Source organism: Crotalus tigris, unplaced genomic scaffold, assembly GCF_016545835.1.
Source record: "Crotalus tigris isolate CLP2741 ecotype Arizona unplaced genomic scaffold, ASM1654583v1 scf7180000018278.843604, whole genome shotgun sequence".
In the NCBI taxonomy this organism is placed as follows: domain Eukaryota; kingdom Metazoa; phylum Chordata; class Lepidosauria; order Squamata; family Viperidae; genus Crotalus; species Crotalus tigris.
This window is the reverse complement of record NW_024096920.1, coordinates 312,410-331,798: the sequence shown is the minus strand read 5'-3', so window position 1 is coordinate 331,798 and position 19,389 is coordinate 312,410. Positions and strand designations below refer to the sequence as shown.

The following is a 19,389-nucleotide window of genomic DNA, read 5'->3' as shown; positions in this document are numbered from 1 at the left end:
GGTTACCTACCCCTGGTATAGGCTCTCCTGCTCAAGCAGGGGATTGGACTAGAAGACCTCCAGGGTCTTTTCCAACTCTGTTATTCTATTATAGCAAATTGGGGCAGTTGTTAGGTGAATCGTGGGCCGTTAAGCCAAGAATTTAGCTAAACTCTTAACCTAGTTGAAATGTAATTGAAGTTTGCTTTCCATTTTAATTTGGGGATAAATCCCAATGCCGGGCCATAAAAAGTTTTAATAATTAGTTTTTGGCCTGGAAGCATTCAGGCTAGCATTAGTATTGTTCAGGGGTCTTCAAACTTGGTCCTTTTATGACTTGTGGACTTCAACTCCCAGAATTCCTCAGCCAGGCACGCTGGTATTATTATTCACTGGTGGGAAACACCAGTAAAACACCACTGTCTTTTGTACCTGCTTTAGCTTCTGGCTCTTCTCCACAGGCATCTCCACCTTACCATAGTCCAAGTGGCTGATAATCAAAAGTTTGAGATGCTTACAATTTGTATATTTAAAAATGTCTTTTAAAAAAAATCAAACACTTTATAGAATTGTACATTTCCCAGACAAGCATTGATTAAAGTCCTTTAAGCAGAAATTTCCTCAGGTGCAAAACAATACCCTAATCAAGGAACTACAAGCAGTCCTCGACTTACGACCATACTTGAGATCACAATTTCCATTGCTAAGCAAGATGGTTGTTAAGCGAGTTTACCTTTTTTGCAATAGTGGTTAATCAGATCGCTGCACTTAAGTAAATGATGCAGACACTAAGCAAATCCATTTTCCCCCTTTGACTTTGCTTGTTGGAAACCAGCTGGGAAGGTCACAAATGGCCCTGGGACACCGCAACCCTCACAAATACACTCCGGTTGCCAAGCACTCAAGTTTTGATCATGGGACCATTGGGTTGTGAAGACTGAGTTGCAGGCTGCTATTGTCAGTGACATTGTAAGTTCTGAACAGCCACTAAACAAATAATTGTAAGTCAAGGACTATCTGTATATAAACAGGGTGCAAACCCCATAATTCCTCATCCTGAAGATGTTACCTAGTTGGGCAATGAAACGTCCACAAGCAAGCAACCAAGCTGAGAGAGCACCAGGAACTCCACAGTATCTTCCTTTGCTTTTCAACCATAGGTAGCATCTTTCCCACCTGGAAAAGTACTGAAGTGCAGATTTTTAACAGTGATGGTTTGATGGGGTTCTATGAATCCATCAAAAAGAGATTGACAATCCCGCGGCCACTGGTTGCATATTCCTAGTTTAAGAGCCCTGGTAGCGCAGTGGTTAAAATGCGGTATTGCAGGCTTTGCTCACTGCCAGCAGTTTGATTCTGACCAGCTCAAGGTTGACTCAGCCTTCCATCCTTCCGAGATCCGTAAAATGAGGACCCAGATTGTTGGGGGCAAGAGGCTGACTCTGTACACCACTCAGAGAGGGCTGTAAAGCACTGTGAAGCCGTATGCAGGTAGTCCTCGAATTACGAGCACAGTTGAGCCCAAAATTTATGTTGCTGTGTGAAACATTTGTTTAATGAGTCTTGTCCCATTTTACGACTTTTCCTGTCACGGTTCTTAAGTCAATGATTGCATTTGTTAAATTACAGTAGTGGCCAAAATTGTGGAAACCTTTTGGGAAAAGTGTATTTTTGAGGTTTGATGGCTAATAACACCACTTTTTTTGGGGGGGAGTAGTACCATAAAATTATATATCAGTGGAAAGATAATTTAATCAAGAATGTAATGTGACATAGTTTGTTCAATTATCTGTACTGTATTCTATGAAAGGTTATAGCCAAATAACCAGAAAAAGGAAGCACAACTTGCTTAGGTCAATAGCAAGTAGCTTTCCTTCATCTGATTGTAGCCAATGAGCATGACTGTTTAGAGAGCCAATCAGGTTTCATCTTGTTTTGGCAATGAGCCAATCAGATCATGGTAAGATTCAGTTATTGATGTCACGTATTGAAGCTGAGAGGAGAACATTGGTCAGTGTGTGATGTGATCGCTATCAAGTTGGTTGGGTTTTTTTGTGTTCTTTCGTTTAGTGAGCTTGTAAAACGTAATAAAATTAAAGTAATAGTGCAAAGAGTTGACTGGTCATCCAGAAAGCAATGTAAAATAGAATTATTAAGTGAACAAGGCTACAGTTATAAAGAAATTAGAAGAAAAATTGGTGGAAACTTAACCAAAGGTGGCGTTTCTACTGTACACTTTTCCCAAAAGGTTTCCACAATTTTGGCCACTACTGTAGTAACACGGTTGTTAACTGAATATGGATCCCCCCCTCCTGACTTTGCTTGTCAGAAGATTGCAAGGGGATCGTGTGATCTCCAGGGCACTGCAACCATTGTAAATATGAGCCACTTGTGACCATGGAGAGGCGGCAAAGGTCGTAAGTGTGAAAAACGGCATGAGTCCCTTTTTTCAATGCCGTTGTAACTTTTGAGTGGTCACTAAATGAACTATTGTAAGTCGAGGACTACCTGTTATAAGTCGAATAGTGCTATTGCTATTGAAAAGCTGAGTTTTAAGGGAACCAAACTCCTCAGCACAGTGATTCTCACCTGAGCTGACATGGATGACATTGACATTGAGCTGATACTTCTGCGTGAAAGCTGAGCTCTGCCCTTGTGTTTCTTTTTCTCCCTCCAATCATGTAGTTTTTCTCGTTGGTGTTGTAGCTTTCATCTCTCTCTTTTTCTCTCTTTTTTTCTTTCCTCTTTTTATTTTACTCTCCTCCCTGCCCTCTGCTGCTTCTTTTGCTCTCTGCTTTGCTGTCCGCCAGCCGACAGACGAGAGGAGCTGGGTCTATTCTCCTCTCCACTATAACACTCAAATCCAGTCAGTCTCTGACGAAGAGAGTGATACAGTAAGTTTGTGTTCATGCCTGTTCGGGGTTTTTTTTTTGTTTGTTTGTTTCGTTTCATTTTTAAGAAGGAAACAACAATTGTGGCACAGTCCATCCTTGCCAGCGAGTTGCACTGCAAGCTCATCCTGAGCGATGTCGGGAAGCTTCCAGTATCTGCAGGTTGATGCCCCTCAAAAGATGGTGCTGGTTTTCACAATTCCCCATTTCCTCTTAGACTTCCCCAGAAAGGAATTGGAACTTGATTGGACACAAAGCGGCTATGGAGACTAGAATGTCGCAGTTGCCCGGACGGCTCATTTTTGTACTTCTGAATAAAGCACTTGGGCAGGACAGAGGGCATCTTCTGCGCCCTAAGGCAGTGTTTCTCAACCTTGATAACTTTTAAGATGTGTGGAGACGTCAAGTCCCAGAATGCTTCAGCCAGCATGGCAGACAGGAATTCTGGGAGTTGAAGTCCACACGTCTTAAAATTGCCAAGGTTGAGAAACATTACCCTACTACGGCCTCTTAGTCCTATCAGGAGTTTTTAAAAAAGTTCTGTCAAGGCATGTTCATACTGTGGGCACCTTAAGGACAACCCCACGTTGTCCATCCAGTAGATCCCCATCTGTGCTGATACATCAAGGCGGTGGTGAGAGAAAGGAGGCTGGTGTCTCAAGCAAGCTGTTCTCAGACTCACGAGAAGGATGATGTCAGTAGATCCCAGCTGCCTTCATACCGTCTTGAAGGAATGGCCCAAAGTCTGTTGACTCGGGAGAAACAAAACTTTTGATTTTAAACTCTAGGGCAGAAATAGAATAATTGATCCAGTTGTTAAGGCCCCAAGCTAGAAATCAGGAGACAAGTGAGTTCCAGTTCTGCTTAGGCATAAAAGCCAACTGGATGACTTTGGCCAATGAGCAGGAGACAGTGAGTTCTAGTCCCGCCTTAGGCATGAAAGCTGGCTGGGTGACTATAAGCTAGTCCCCGTCTCTCAGCCCAGGTTGGCCTCACAAGACTGTTGTTGAGGGGGAAAATTAGCAGTAAATTATTACAGTATGCCGGCCGAGTCACATCCTGGGGTCTTTCCGGGTGCAAGCCAATTCCAGAATAAATGATTGATAATTCAGAGACAGACTAGATTTTCAATTGACACCTAACCCTTCTCTGTAATTGCTCAATATCCATTTAAATCTTCCAGTTCTCCCGTCTCCCAAGCATAAATCCAGGGAGATTAAATCCATTCCTTTGGATTGGGCTCTTCTTCTAAATGCTGTCCTCTCTCCCTTTTGTCTTTCTCCTTCCCCCCTGCAGTAACTTCTATGCAGACGCCTCGAGAGAAGGGTTCCTCCTGACGCCATTTGCGGTGGTCCCTTTCGATGTTCCTTGCAGCTTTTCGGAGGGAAGGCGTGGAAGAATGTCGTGCATCAACGTCGGCTGTGCTTCAGCATCCCAGCGTTACCCGGAAAGTCAAAGCAAAACCGCCCCAAGTCCCATCTCCTTCCTCCCACCGTCCTTTCTCCAAAACGTGTATATTAATACCTCTCAAAGCAGTTACCCACAAACTGATCTTGGCCCCAGAGACATCAGAGGTCAGGAGGAATTCGATCCTGGGTCGCCACCTCTCTTTTTTCCCCTCCCCCCCTCTCTCTCTCCCCCCTCTCTTTATTCCCAAAGTGCACTACTGTAGCTCTCTTATCTGTATGTGATACTGTGAACATTTTTTTAAAAAAAATCATGTATTTATTTTGTTTCTCTTTGCACAAACAGCACGCTTGTGCTTTTGTTTTTGTTTTTTTTCTTCAAAAATAGTTTTATTGCACTTTTAGGGTGTAGGGGAGAAGACCTTGTTACAGATGTCAATCGCCTTGGGTGATAGAGATTAGAAGAAGCAGCGGCCTCTGAGCAAAGGGGCAGCAAAGCAGGAGAGGCTGGCGGAGCTGTGGAGCTGGTTAGAAGAGCGTCCGTCAAATGCCACTTTGGGTTGATCGCTCAGTGGCCCCCACTTCAGTTTGTTAGTGGAAAAAAAAGGCTTAAATCCTAGCCGGCTCATGAAGATTTGAAACTTTCCACCGAAACAAGCCGTGGAACCTTCCTGAAGAGTCCTTGGTATCTTCTTGAGGGGGATTTTTCCTCCCAGTTGCTCATCATCCCTTACGTCTGCCATCTTTGTTGGGGAAGGTGGCTGAACCTAGCTCAGTTCCATGCAAAGCTATGCTTAGTGGTGTCTTCAGGTGGCTTCTCTTCCTGCTGTGCCCAGCTGGGTCGACTGAAGCCATAAGAGACAGCAAGCTGGAAAGGCTTTGAGGTCCTCAAGGTTGGAGAGAAGCACCCCGGAAAGGCTTCCAGGAGACGAAAAACATGGAGAAGGCCCGCTTAGGAGGTCTTGGCGGCTTTTCAAGAAGCTGAGCTCTGTTCTAAGAGCTGTGAAGCAGCTCACTTGGGAGAGAAACACCAGAGGACTCGCTTACAGCCCCTCAGGATCAGACTGTCATTGTGCATGTCGCTGCTCTAAATACGGAGAGGGGAAAAGATGAATTTGGTTGTACACAGAAAAGGCAGCAGAGAATCATCTATGTGGAAATCCTCTCATTTTGGGGAAGCGGTTGAAAAAAAAATGTGTCTTCCAGACCCACAGCTGCTGGAGGATTTCCACAACTGTTGACAGTATTGTGAACACATTCCTTTTGATGGCACAAACGCTCTCCGCTTTGGGGGTGGGTAGGACGTCTCTTAAATAGCAGCATTTGGAGATGCAAGCTATTCTCATCAGCGCAGTATTCACGACCAGCCAAGTCACTCTGTCCGCTTCAGTTGATGAGAGGCCCAAAAGCTGCTTTTTTTTCTGGGGATGGGTGGGTGGATGAGGTTATTCAAATTTAACTCGGTGCCTCTGCAAAGGCCCTGCCCTTGTGAAACGGAAGAGAGATAGCTAGAGAGCAGAAGGCAGCTTTCTATCTTCTTGGTGATCCTTCCGTGAGGTGAGAAATTCTTGCGATGTGCCCCTCGGCTCCTGGAGGGTCCAAGTTAAGCGCTTCCTTGAAAGTGCTTCTCATCTATTGAAATTTGGTCCTTTTGGGGTGAAAGTCCCCTATAAATAAAGGAGGAGAAGAAAAAAAGCAGGCTTAAGAAGGTCTTGTGGGGAAGCAAGACAATGTCTAAGTGCTGTCCAGTTTGTGTTAGGTTCTCATTCCATGACTGAGGAAACTGGGGAAATCCTTGTTCTTCGTCTAAAGTTTTGGGGGCATCCCCCGTGCTGGAACTTCTCAGCCTCTTGCTAAACATTCCAGAACACAACTGGAAACTGTATTTGAAGTGATAACAATAGTTTTGGGACAGATTTTGAGAATGCTTCTTTAGGCAGCTACAGGTAGAATGGTTTTTCTGAACCTTGCCCAGTGGGCCTCTGTTTCAGGTTCTTTCCGAGCGCCCGAAGTGGCCTGCCTCCTCCTCAACCTTGTCATTTTCTCTCCCAGCATCCTGGATTCCATTTCCAATCACCGTCACGTCTTCTCTAAAGCTGCCAGTTGTCAGGATGGCACCTTTCTCTTCAGCCTGAGGTGGCACGGCCCTCCTTCCTTCCTTCCCCCCTTGAACTTGGTCTCCCTGCAAGCTATGGACTCAGGGCAAAATGCAGGCCAAGCTTTAGTCTGTCTTTGCAGACCGACCCACGCAGCATCTTCCATCCTTGGAGGAGGTGGGCTGATCCATCCGTCAGCAGAGCAGGTGGTTCTGGAGCAACCGGCACCCTTCCCTCTACCTGGCAGAAGGCACAATCAAGAGGCCCCTTGTGGGTTTTGAAGATGGCATCAAATCTGGAGTAACCTGGTCAGGGATGGTCCTTTTAGAGTTGGTTGCCCATTGATCGGCCAGTTATTGAAGACCATGCTTGCAAGATTCCTTGACATGCATTGATTCCTTTGACTTGGGGTATCAGCAGAGTTTGGGCATAGTTGGCTTTGTCTTCTCTGATTGGCCGGGAGCCTAAAAATAGGCAGAGCAAGACAGGGCCACCCTCTACTGAACTCTGCCATGGATGAGGTCCCCTTTGTATAAGATTGTCAGCTGTGGTTTTCAGCCAGGATGAACAAGACGGCCACCTTGGAGGCATCTGGACCCCGTCTTCCTCATCTCAAGCCTAGCAAGAAAGTCCATCCGGCAGCTTCTACCCTCTTCTTCCTCTTGGTTTCTTCAGTGGAGAGAAAAATCAGCGTTCGGACCACCACCAGATACTATTCTGAATGACTTTTGTTGACGTCTACATTAGACTTCTTGAGTGTGCATATATGCTATATATATATATATATAAATATATATATATACTTACATATGTTTCTTTCCTTTTTTTTTGAAAAAGTATTTTTTTAAAAGAACATCTCCATGTTACATGCTTTATACACAGAATGTATAGGATTTAAGGATTGTGTTCAGGGGGGTGGGAAAGTGAAAGAGCAGTCGAGTGAGACTCAATTAGTTTTCTTTACTTTTTTTTTTTCAAAGAAAGACGTATTCCTCGGGTCACAATTTACTTCTTTCTTGGGGGAGGGATCTTGGCTTCAAAATGTAAATTGTTGCATATTTCAAAGTGGTGCAGCTGAAATGGCGTTTTTTTTTTTTTAATGTGAAACCAGGCACAATTTCTCTCACCAACGTACACAAATGCTTCCCAGCAAAAATCTCTTTTCCCTCTCTGCCCAGCTCCCATAAATAGCTTTTCAAGTGTGTGGTACAATTACATTTTTATTTAGCCTGAACATCAGGAAGGGGCTAAATGTGATTTGTTTCTCAAACCTGGCAGCTTTATGAGGTGTGGACTTCAACTCCCAGATGGTGGGAGTTGAAGTCCACCCATCTTAAAGTTCCTAAAGTTGAGAAAACCTGGTCTAGATGGATACCATCTATCTATTACCTTCGTAAAGACATTAAAATAGGCAGGTGGTTGTCTTAATTGCTATTTTTAAGAGAAATCTGCTGACTAGATTCCCTTGCTGATGTTTTCCTTCCATTTTATAATCATTCTCTTGTCTGGGTCCAAAGCTCCTTAGAATATGTATTTTTGCCCAAGTTTGGGACCTGTTTCTCCTGAATCAATCATGCCACATTTTTCTCCAGGGATGGACTTTCCTGGCTACCTCCATCCTTTTAATTTGATAGTCAAAGTGCAAGCAAACTGGTCAAACGCTGCATCATTTTTTTCCTTTTTTTTAATTGAGTGGTATTTCTCACTATAATCTCGCCATTATTTATACCTGGGGTGTCCGACCTCGGCAACTTTAAGTCTTGTGAACTTCAATTCCCAGAATTCCCCAGCCAGTTGAAGTCCATAAATCTTAACGCTGCTGGGGTTGGACACCCTTGGTTTATACAGTGAGCTGCAATCTTGATCTAAGGAAATGTCAGTGTTTTAAATTTCTCTTCCCAGGTTGTAAGGAGAGAATCCTTCAAAATTGAGATTTTTCTTGTTGGCCTTCATTTTCTCTTACAGAAAGTGGGATTTGTGGGGTGTTTGTCCAAATATAGAATTAGGCAGAGGCAGGGAGAATAGCCGTTATCCTACGGTGGATCTAGGACAGGGGTAGGCAACCTTGGCTCTTTTATGACTCGAGGACTTCAACTCCCAGAATTCCTGAGCCAGCATGGCTCAGCATGGAAACCTCTCCCTGTCCCCTCAGCATGGCTGGCTCAGGAATTCTGGGAGTTGAAGTCCACAAGTCATAAAAGAGCCAAGGTTGCCTACCCCTGATCTAGGACATTCTGAAGCTGATCTCTTACTCACTCCAGTGGCTCCATTCAGACTCCATCAAGTCATGATGGTCTTCTTTAAAGACCATGAGTCTACTGTTCCTCAAAGATCCATGGGTACCTCACTGGCCACAACTACAGCCCCTCTTTGCCAGGAGGAACCAGAAGGGTGAGGTGTCACATCTCAAGAATCTTCTGTTGGGATGAAGTGCAAGGGGGGGGGGGAGAGCAAGAAGGAAGAGGGGTTCCTGGTTGGGTTTTTTTTTTTGTTGTTCTGTTTTTTTAAAAGGTGCTAAGATGGCTTCTCCCACCCTCAATTGCAGACATCCGATCATTCTTCCGGTGGTGGCAGAGCGGCCATTTAAGAGTTATTTTAAAATGTAATTTTAATTGGGGATGGGAGGGGGATATGGATTGGGGTTTGTTTTGATGTTTCTGTTGATGTTTCTATTTTGTAAACCGCCCCGTCTATACAAGGGTGACATTTTCTGTTCATAAATAAATAAATAAATAAATATGGTTTCTGTGCTGAGATTCCTCCCTTGATTCAAGGGAAAGAGACTCCCCTCTCCCCTCTTTCAGGCCTTCTCCCTTCATGCCCATGGGGGAGGGAGAACTGTACTAAGATGAGGGAGAAGGCCAGCAGGCTATCCTTGTGTCCTTCAGACTGTCCAGGAGGCAGGTTTTCCCAACTACAAGGAGCCCTTGACACAACGGTTCATTTTGTGACCATTCAAAGTTACAACGGCACTGAAAAAAGTGACATATGACCATTTTTCACACAATTGTTGCAGCATCCCCATAGTCCCATGATCAAAATTTGGCCGCTTGACAACTGACTCATATTTATGACGGGTTGCAGTGTCCTGGAGGTTATAATCCCCTTTTGTGACCTGACTAGCAAAGTCAATGGGGAAGCCAGTTTCACTTAACCGTGTTACTAGCTTAACAATGGCAGCAATTGTAAATTGAGGTAAAATCTGCTTAACAGATGTTTCACTTAACAACAGAAGTGCTGGGCTCAATTTTGGCTGTAAGTTGAGGACTACCTGTAATCAGGAAAGTGAGGTAAAATTTGTTTAACAAATGTTTCACTTAGCAACAGAAATGCTGGGCTCAATTGTGGCTGTAAGTCAAGGATTATCTGTAATCAGGAAAGTGTAAGACCTGATGTCATGGTTCTGACGGATGAAACTCTTCAAAAGAACTTCGAGGCATTGTTTACCTTAAAGAATCTTTTATTTGAGAAATTATCGACACTACATAGTTGAAACCAAAAACTAAATTCCCCTCCCCTAGATACAAAGTAACAAAGTACAATTCCCTCCTCCAATAAACAGTCATAAATCACATTCCCCAATTAGCTTAAAGCGCAGGCTTGCTCTCCAGCCAGCCAAAACAATATCAGCTCTGGGCCCAATGTCCTTGGGTTCCCATGATTACATTATTATTGTTATGACTAGCTGGACTCATTCCCCCTTCCAGTATCAACTAATTCTAAAAGCAATAGAGAAAATGGCTGCATTTCCATCTGTTGTCAAAGCAAGAACATCCAATATTAGCAGTGTTGACACCTGAAGCCTCAGAGGTACGGATGTACCCACTCACCTGTGGCAAATGCTGAGAACCCCTCTTTCTGTTTTTGAGGCAAAGTGGGAGATGGTGAAGGTTGGCTCCTTCCTGTATCCCAGTGGGTGCCCTTGTGGCAGCATTGATTTTAGACACTCCCAAACCTCCAGAGATCAGGAAATGGAGGTCCTTCAAGCAGAACATGAGCTTCCAACCACAGCAACACTTCCCAACGGGTGGTAAATTACCTCTTGAGATCCACTGTAAGTGCCTTGGCTTTGCTTGTCCCAAAGGTGCTTTTCCAAAAGTCAACTGGACTTTTCTTGGGGTTTTTTTCCTTCAAAACATTTTGCTTCTCATCCAAGAAACTGCTTCAGTTCTTCACTGAAGTTAGAAGCTTCTTGGATGAGAAATGAAATGTCTTCAAGGGGGGGGGGGGGAAACCGTGAAAGTCCACATTCAGCTCGTGGTTGTCCCAAAGGTGCAAGGAAGACCAGTTGCCTTTTGGAAAAGCACCTTTGGGACAACCATGACCTGAATGATTGAGAATTTCCATAGACCTTGATTTTGCTGAATTTCCAGAGGTCTGCCAGAAAATGCTCTAGTTTTAATTACAAGGCATCTAAATCTCTGATGCTAATATTTGTAGTTCCCCTTCGCTTCCAAAGGATGCCTTCTGAGCCCAAGCTCCAGGGTCTTTGGTGCTTTCTGAGCTCGGTGGTTTTCTAACAGACATTTCATTACCAAACTGGCTAACGGCATCAGCGGGAGTAGAGTTTGCATTACCTAGTTTTGTAATGTCTGCAAGAAAACTTCGCTCAGAGACCACCAATTAGTCCACAGCTCAATCTGGGAGTCCACAAGTCATAAAAGGGCCAGGTTTGAAGACCCCTCATCTATATTCAACTTACACAATTGAGGTGATTTGGTCTTTTGCCAAGGCAAGGAAGTAAAATTAAAGGACTGGCCTAACAATATTAGAATTCAAGATGTACCAGAGTAGAACAGAAGAATTTATGTTTGTTTCCCAGTGATTTATTTTGGTGGTGAGGAGAACTCCATCTGAGGTGCAGATCCTCCCCAGCCATAATCTTAAAAGTGGATCAAGGCCTGTACCACGCTAATCTATGAGACTAAAGTAAGTTTACTTTACAGGGTTTATGAGTCACACCGTCACCGTTAGGAGTACAGATAACACTAATAATCTCTGGGAAACATCGTTCAGCAATGCCATGCCATGCCATGTTATACCATGCCCTTCTCCATATCTTCCTTTATAAATATTAGCTCTGAGATTTTGGCTGAAGCATCCTTCATTGCCCCAGAAAACGGTCCTTATCAGGGATCAAGTTAAGATCTCCCTCAGATAGGGCCTCACCCCAGGGAGAGCTCAGTAACTCTCGCCTCAGGATGCAAAGAAAAAAGTCCTGAAAACATTCAATTAACGATGAAGATCTCTTTTCTACAGCAGAGGAAGAGTATCTTAACTCCAGCCCACCGGCATCGTTTTCGGAGCACCCATCAATTTTGAGAACTTGGATGGAGTCCAGTATGTCTAAAATCTCAACTTTGATTTCTTTTCATTTTCTTTTCTGGATTGTCATTCTGAAACTGGAAAAGGAAGTTCCCCTCGGCTGTAGCAGCCGACTTGGAGAACTTAGAACATAGAATTGTAGGGCTTGAAGTGACTTTGGAGGTCTTCTAGTCCAACCCCCTGCTCAAGGTAGGAGAACGTGTAGCTTTTTCTAGCCTTGCCCTTAGCATAAGAGGGAGAAATCTCCACAAATATGGTTTGTCTGCACCACAGAGAAAAACACTGTGGATAAAAAGAGTAAACCCCAGTGTACTGGTACAGATAGTCCTCAGCTTAACAACTGTCCATTTAGTGACTGTTCCAAGTTACAACAGCACTGAAAAAAGTGACTGATGACCGATTTTCACACTTATGACCATTGTAGCATCCCAGTGATCAAAATTCAGGCGCATGGCAACTGGCTCATGTTTATGATGGTTGCAGCATCCCAGGGTCACGTGATCCCCTTTTGTGACATTCTGACAAGCAAAGTTAGTGGAGAAGCCTGATTCACATAACAACATACTAACTTAACAACTGCAGTGATTGTGCAACTGTGGCCAGAAAGGTCGTAAAATGGGGCAAAATTCACTTAACAATTGTCCTGCTTAGCAACAGAAATGTTGGGTTTCATTGTGGTTGTAAGTTGAGGACTACCTGTAGTCTTCAACTTACAACTACTTGTTAAATGAACATTTGAAGTTACAACTGCACTGAAAAAAGTGATTTGTGATTGGTCCTCACACTTACAACCATCTGCAGTCACGTGATCATGATTTGGGTGGTTGGCAACCATCAGGGATTTATAATGGTTACAGTGTCCAGCAGTCAAGTGATCACCATTTGCGACCAAGCCAACTTTCAACAAAAGTCAGTGGGGATGTTGGTGGGTAAGGTAATGATAGTAGTAGTAGTAGTAATAATAATAATAATAATAATAATAATAATAATAATAATAATATAATGTTGGAAGGGACCTTGGAGGTCTTCTAGTCCAGCCCCCTGCTCAAGCAGGAGAACCTATACCATTTCAGACAAATGGATGTCCAGTCTCTTCTTAAAAACTTCCAGTGTTGAAGCATTCACAAGTTCTGGAGGCAGGTTGTTCTGCTGATTAATTGCTCTAACTGTCAGAAAATTTCTCCTTAGTTCTAGGTTGCTTCTCTCTTTGGTTAGTTTCCATCCATTGCTTCTTGTTCTGCCTTCAGGTGCTTTGGAGAATAGCTTGACTCCCTCTTCTTTGGGGCAGCCCCTGAGATATTGAAATGCTGCTATCATGTCACCCCTAATCCTTCTTTTCATTAAAGTAGACATACCCAATTCCAGCAACTGTTCCTTATATGTTTTAGCCTCCAGTCCCCTGATTATCTTTGTTGCTCTTCTCTGCACTCTTTCTAGAGTCTCAATATCTTTTTTACATCGTGGTGACCAAAACTGGATATAGTATTCAAAGTGTGGCCTTACAAAGGCATTGTAAAATGGTATTAACACTTCACGTGAACTTGATTCTGTTCTTCTGTGAATGCAGCCTAGCACTGTGTTGGCTTTTTTGGCAGCTGCAGCACACTGCTGGCTCATATTTCAGTGATTGTCCACTAGGAGTCCAAGATCCCGCTCACAGTTGCTACTATTTATTTATTTATTTATTTATTTATGAGACTTATATACCGCTTTAAGTGCAAGCACTCTCTAAATGGTGTACACCAGTAAGCAATGTATATATATATTTACATTGCCTCCAACAATCTGGGTCCTCATTTTACCTACCCCGGAAGGATGGAAGGCTGAGTCAACCTTGAGCCGGTGAGATTTGAACCGCTGACCTGCTGAACACAGTCAGCTAAAGTGGCCTGCAGTACTGCACTCTAACTGCTGCGCCACCTCAGCTCATTACTATTGAGCAAGGTACCACCTATACCAGTGGTGGCGAACCTATGGCATGCGTACCGGAGGTGGCACGCAGAGCCCTCTCTGTGGGCATGCACACCGCCTCTGCCAGCAGCTTGCGTAGGTCCATTAGGCTGCCACCGCTGCCTGGAGCGGCAGCCCCACCCAGCACAAAGGAGGCGAAGTGGCTAGCTAGCAAGCTCAAGTGGAGGTGGTACAGCATGCCCACAACCAGCATGCCAAAGGCCACTCCGAGCAGGGAAAGCCAGATCCCCATCGGCACCATAGTCCCCCAGTCCTAGCTAGGATTGTGTGCCTCCCCCACATCTATGCTGGGCCTCCTGCCCACCGCCCCACCCGCCAGAGATCCCCTGGATCTCCCCCAACCCTGCCGGGCCCTCACAGGCATCCCCCCCATGAGCAACATCAAGGTGGCCATGCCCACCCCAGCCATACCCACCCAGTCTGCCGTGACAACTACAGCCATGCTCACCCAGTGGGCCACGCCTACCCAATGGGCCATGCCCCCATGCCCCCCCCTGAGGGTAACACAATGCTGATGCAGCCCTGGCACTTTGCGATAAATAAGTGGGTTTTGGGTTATGGTTTGGGCACTCGGTCTCTAAAAGGTTCGCCATCACTGACTCTACTGTACCTGTGCATTTGGTTTTTCTTGCCTAAATGTAGAACCTTACTTTTTTCACCATTGAATTTCATTTTGCTAGATAGCGCCCAGTATTCAAGTCTGTCAAGATCCTTCTGTATCGTAAGCCTGTCTTCTGGAGTGTTGGCTATTCTTGGCAGCTTGGTGTCGTAGTTGTAGTCATGTGATGTCTTGCTTAACAACAGCACTTAACAACAAAATTTTCCAAACCCTATTTCTTAAGTCGAGGACTACCTGTGTTCTTATATGACATATCCTACTTTTCACATCCATTACCTTTTATTTTGGGGACATAACATAAGAGGATCATAAAACCTATTTTTAGGGTGTTTTAGTGTTTTTAATGAAGCTCTTATTTTTAGGCGATCAACCAGTAGAATATTTTGAACTGAACAAGCAGGAAACTGGAGTGATGCAATTCTTTGCATACTCATTCAAACATGTTTCATTTAGTGCTTTTTTTTTTTTTTAACCTCAGGAAGACTAGATAAAATCTGCCAGTTAAAATTGGCTCCTATTGCATGCAATATTGCTTTAATTTAAAAAAAATGTGTCAGTTAAAATTGTATTTATTTTAGTTAAATTGTCCTGGTCTTAATCTTAGGCACATCTATTTAGAAATGAGGCTTGCATCAAAAGACACCAAAGCTGTAGATTATAAATTAAATTCCTGGTCAGAGAGGTTCCTGTTTCCCAAAGATTACAAACAAATTCTCTGGCCACAAAAGGTTTAATTCAATATGACCTTCTTTGTTTATATCATATAGTATGCTTTATTTTAATTGTGATGCTTCTGACATGAATAAACAAAGCTTCTTTGTGGGGACGATACAATAGTTAGTAAACAATCCTACCCTATAAGGTTGGTGTATCAAATATCGGATGATAGAGTAATAAGTATGCTGCCCTAAGATCTTGAAGGAAAGATATAAATCTAATACATAATAAAGAAAAAAAACCTGTTTTATACTCCAAAATTTCCTTCTTCCATTTCTCAGCCTGAAGAGCCAGGAAACTTTTGTTTGCCAGGGGTTCAAAATTGAACATAAAAATGGTCTATTTTAGCTAAAAAGTTAATTTTTTCTGATGTTTTTTTTTTTAGGAAGAGGGAGACTGGGGGTGGGGATGAAGTCCCAGGCTGAACAGAGAACTCTTAAAAGGGCTGTTTATATATATATATATATATATATATATATATATATATATATATTGCAGAGTCTGAGGCCGTGGATTTGATAACAATGCATATCAAAAAGACATGACTTGTTCAATCATCGTACAGAAGAACCTTGAAATTATAGTCTTAAAGAAGTTTATGTCAATGTCACAAGTAAATTAACATGCTGGAGGCATCATGATCAATTTGTCAGTTTGGTTAAAGAACCAGGCAAGAAGCCAGGAGATGGTGAATTCTAATCCTGCCTTAGGCATGAAAGCCGGCTGGGTGACTTTGGGCCAATTACCAGGAGACGGTGAGTTCTAGTCCTGCCTTAGGCATGAAAGCTGGCTGGGTGACCTCTCTCAGTCCAACTCACCACTCAGCGCTGTTGTTGTGAGGAAAATAAGAGGAGGAAGGCATGTTTTGTGTGTTCCCTGCCTTGAGTTATTTATAAAAATAGTAAAGGTGGGATATGAATAATTAAAAAATACACAAATAAATACATTTTAACAGGGTTGCCAATCTTACATCCTAGATCAGTGTTTCTCAATCTCAGCCACATTAAGTTGGGTGGACTTCAACTCCCAGATATCTGGCTGGGGAAATTCTGGAAGTTGAAGTCTACCCATCTTAATAAGGTTGAGATTGAGAAACATTGACCTAGAACAGGGGTTTCAAACTTGGCCCTTTTATGACTTGTGGACTTCCAGAATTCCTCAGCCAGCAAGTCCACAAGTCACAAAAGGGCCAAGTTTGAGGACCCCTGGTTTAAGCCATCAGATCAAAACCGAATCTCCTCAAAGTTAATGTGAAGATAAATTGGAGATGCCCCAAGGTGATCCTTCACCGTGGAGGCTCAAATGCAAGCAATGTCAAAACTGGTTCCATCACAACTTCCGGTTTGCCGACACGGATGCTGCGGACGCTTGGAAGGCGATTCCTCTTCCACGTCTGATTTTCCTTCACTGGGGGACCCTGGAAAGGGTCGAAAGTCGCCCTGTAGGGGCGATGAGCAAGGAGGGGACCCCCGCTTGATCGCGGGAGGGTGGCAGCCCTTCCGCTCGATCCAGTGCAGCCCTCCAAACTGGCAGAGAAAAGACCGGCCATAGCAATATGGGTCATCATTAGGCTGCAGACAGCTGAAGTCAAATCTACTATCAAGCACTTTAAAAGCAACGCGGATGAAACTGAGTGAGATCTGATCTTCTCTTTACCCTAAGTACCTTCTTTTCCTGTAAAGGCTGTTTGAAGTATCTTCCCCCTGTGAGGAGAGAGGGAAGGGAATTTCTGTTGCACCCTCTAAGAATAGTGGTGTCTGACTACCCAGGGGAATCAAAGCATTAAAAAAACAACTTTAATCTAATTGGATTTATATGTTCCTGAAACTTTGGGACCAAAATTTTTCCTATTTCTATTGGAGACTTTAGTTTTTATCTACAAAAAAGAAATAAAATTGGAAAAAGAATTAGAAAAAATCTGGGCTTAAAAAACTCTAAATGGCTTCATTGACATCTTGTGGTGAAACTTGGTATTACAATTTGTTATTTCCTAAAAAGAGATGTGGCTCAAAGCCCAGACCTTAGATAAGACTTTCCAGACCTTGGAGCCATCTGTGAGAGACTTAGCTGTAACAGAACAACTGGGCAGCAAAATTGGTCTACTTGAATTGTGAATGTAAACCTTTACTGACTTTTGCTTAACAAATAACTTTTACTAAAAAGACTATTTACAAATAAGTGAAAGAGATGGATGAAGATCAGGAAAAGATTCTTTCATGTTGAAAGCAATACATGAAACCATTATTTTAGCTTGTGATAAAATAAGACCTAAAATAAAAGATCAAGATGCCAGCTTAGATGCACAAAGCCAAATTTTGACTGCAACCAAAGAACCAACAATGCAGAACATAACAGAAGAAGTGTAACAAACAAATATGAAGACAGAGGACTCAATTGACCAACAAACACACCTGATGGAAAATCCAGAAAAGGAAGTGACAACATTGAAAATGTAAATGACTTTCTATATAAATCAGAAGAAATTTGAGAAAGAAGTAGAACAGATTGAATTGAAGACAAATATATTAGAGCAAACATGGGGAATTGGAATAACAGGGAGACAATTTAATGAATACAAATGGGCTAGTGCTTCCAGAAAACTGGCAATCAAGTGTCTCCTTTAATTCAAATAACATATGTAAGAATAGAGGGAGATCTATTTGATGATTTAAAGGCGCTGATATGGAATCCTAGTTGGCAAAGAAAGAAAGCTAGAATAAGGTTGAAAAAACTGGGATTTTGACTCATTAGAGGGGGTTTTATATAGCCAATCAGAGGGTTAAAGGGAGATGTTGAGATAAGGGGGATTTTGGTTATTAGATTTTAAATATTTGGAAACCAGTTGAAAATAAGGATTTTATCGGTTCAATATTTAAAAATTAGACTTAAAAGGGAAAAGAAAATTAAATATTATGAATATGTTTGATTTATTGATTAAGCCAGGCAATATATATAATGGTTTTGATTTATTAAAGGGGATATTGTGTTATTCAGTTCATGATTTAATATGATGGGAAATGATAACTCTTAGGAAATAGAACAAGATTATATTGAAATAGATAAAATATGTATTTTGGATATTATAGTTTGTTATGAAGTGAGATAAGAGAAATTTTGGTTACCCAAAGTCTGAAAATTATAAATACCAAAGGTTAAATTGGAATATTGATAAGAAATTAAAAATTGAGTAAAAATCAATAACAGGATATGGATTGTTTATGAAGACTGAATGTAATTAAGATATGTACAAGCTAAAAATGTATTGATAAATGTAATAATGATGTTCTTATTGAGTTGACATTCTTGTGGAAAACAAAAGGACTTTTACGAATTCCAAAGGGTGTAACAGAGAAGTTTATTTGCACAAGGTTCAGAAGCTGGTTAACAACAGCAGATTCCGAACAAAGGGGGCGGGTTCAAACTACAGTTTTATAGCTCTCCCTTTCTCAGGAACAAAGAAGCTCACATGGAATCTACATTGTATATCATTCAGTTAGTTTCTCACAGGCATACAATGAAGAGAGTTTTACTTTATACCAGTGGTTCTTAACCTTTTTGAACGAATCGCCCCCTTGAGCCAATGAGGAAGTTGTCATCGCCCCCCCTCCCCCAACATAACCTCTCATAGGAAATAATTCTTCAATTTATGCAAACACTTTTTTTGTTTTCTTTAAAATTGTCATCAGGACATATCAATGCAAATAATTTATTTCCAGTCTTTTTCCCATATCTCAACTGTGTGAAAAATTTTGGTGCTACTCATCACTTTATTCCCAAACTTCATGACACGTGTATTTCATTATTATCTTATTTATTCAAGACACTTAAATGTAATCAGTGAAAACAAAATTCAATTGCAAGAAAGTGAGATGCCCGAAAATAAAAACAGTAACATTTAATGATTGAATTACAAGTGAAATTTAAGACACAAAAAGAAATATAAAAAGGACACAAGAACAAACCGCAATGCAGGAACTAAGAATTTCAAGACAAAAACTCTGAAACTAAATTAAGATTCGAGGAAAATATATATAGTCACGCACACTGTAAAAAGGATTGAAAAGACACAAAGAAAATATAATATCGAACTGGAGTGCACGCTAAAAAAGTACAATAGAAAGAGACACACAAAATGTTTTATAGAGCACAACAAAAATTCGAAAATGAAGCCGATGCATATTCACATATGTACGGCGTTCTGTACTGAAACTAGCTGGAGGAACATTTGAAAACACAATTCAATCCACTAATAGCGAGCGATCTGATGTTTTGGTACGACAGATATACAGTGTACAAAAAAGTCTCAAAAGTGTCCCCAAAACCTCTCGCTCCGTCACCCCCATATCGCCTCCTTTTCGTTCCTTTGCCCCTGCATCGCCCCTTTT

General features: G+C 42.2%; 1 protein-coding gene across 9 annotated transcripts in view; it reads left to right on the top strand.

Moving 5' to 3' along the window:
* PIP5K1C (phosphatidylinositol-4-phosphate 5-kinase type 1 gamma) overlaps positions 1-9,362 on the top strand; it is a 90,975-nt gene extending 81,613 nt beyond the window's left edge. For 3 of the 9 annotated variants that reach the window (XM_039349484.1, XM_039349476.1, XM_039349480.1), the window contains 2 exons: positions 2,790-2,873; positions 4,167-9,362. In XM_039349484.1, coding sequence (XP_039205418.1) covers positions 2,790-2,873; positions 4,167-4,169 — 87 coding nt within the window. In that variant the 3' untranslated portion in view covers positions 4,170-9,362. The remainder of the gene's footprint in view (positions 1-2,789; positions 2,874-4,166) is intronic. The other 6 variants (XM_039349477.1, XM_039349478.1, XM_039349485.1 and 3 more) reach the window with 4 other exon arrangements.
* The last annotated feature ends 10,027 nt before the right edge of the window (positions 9,363-19,389 follow it).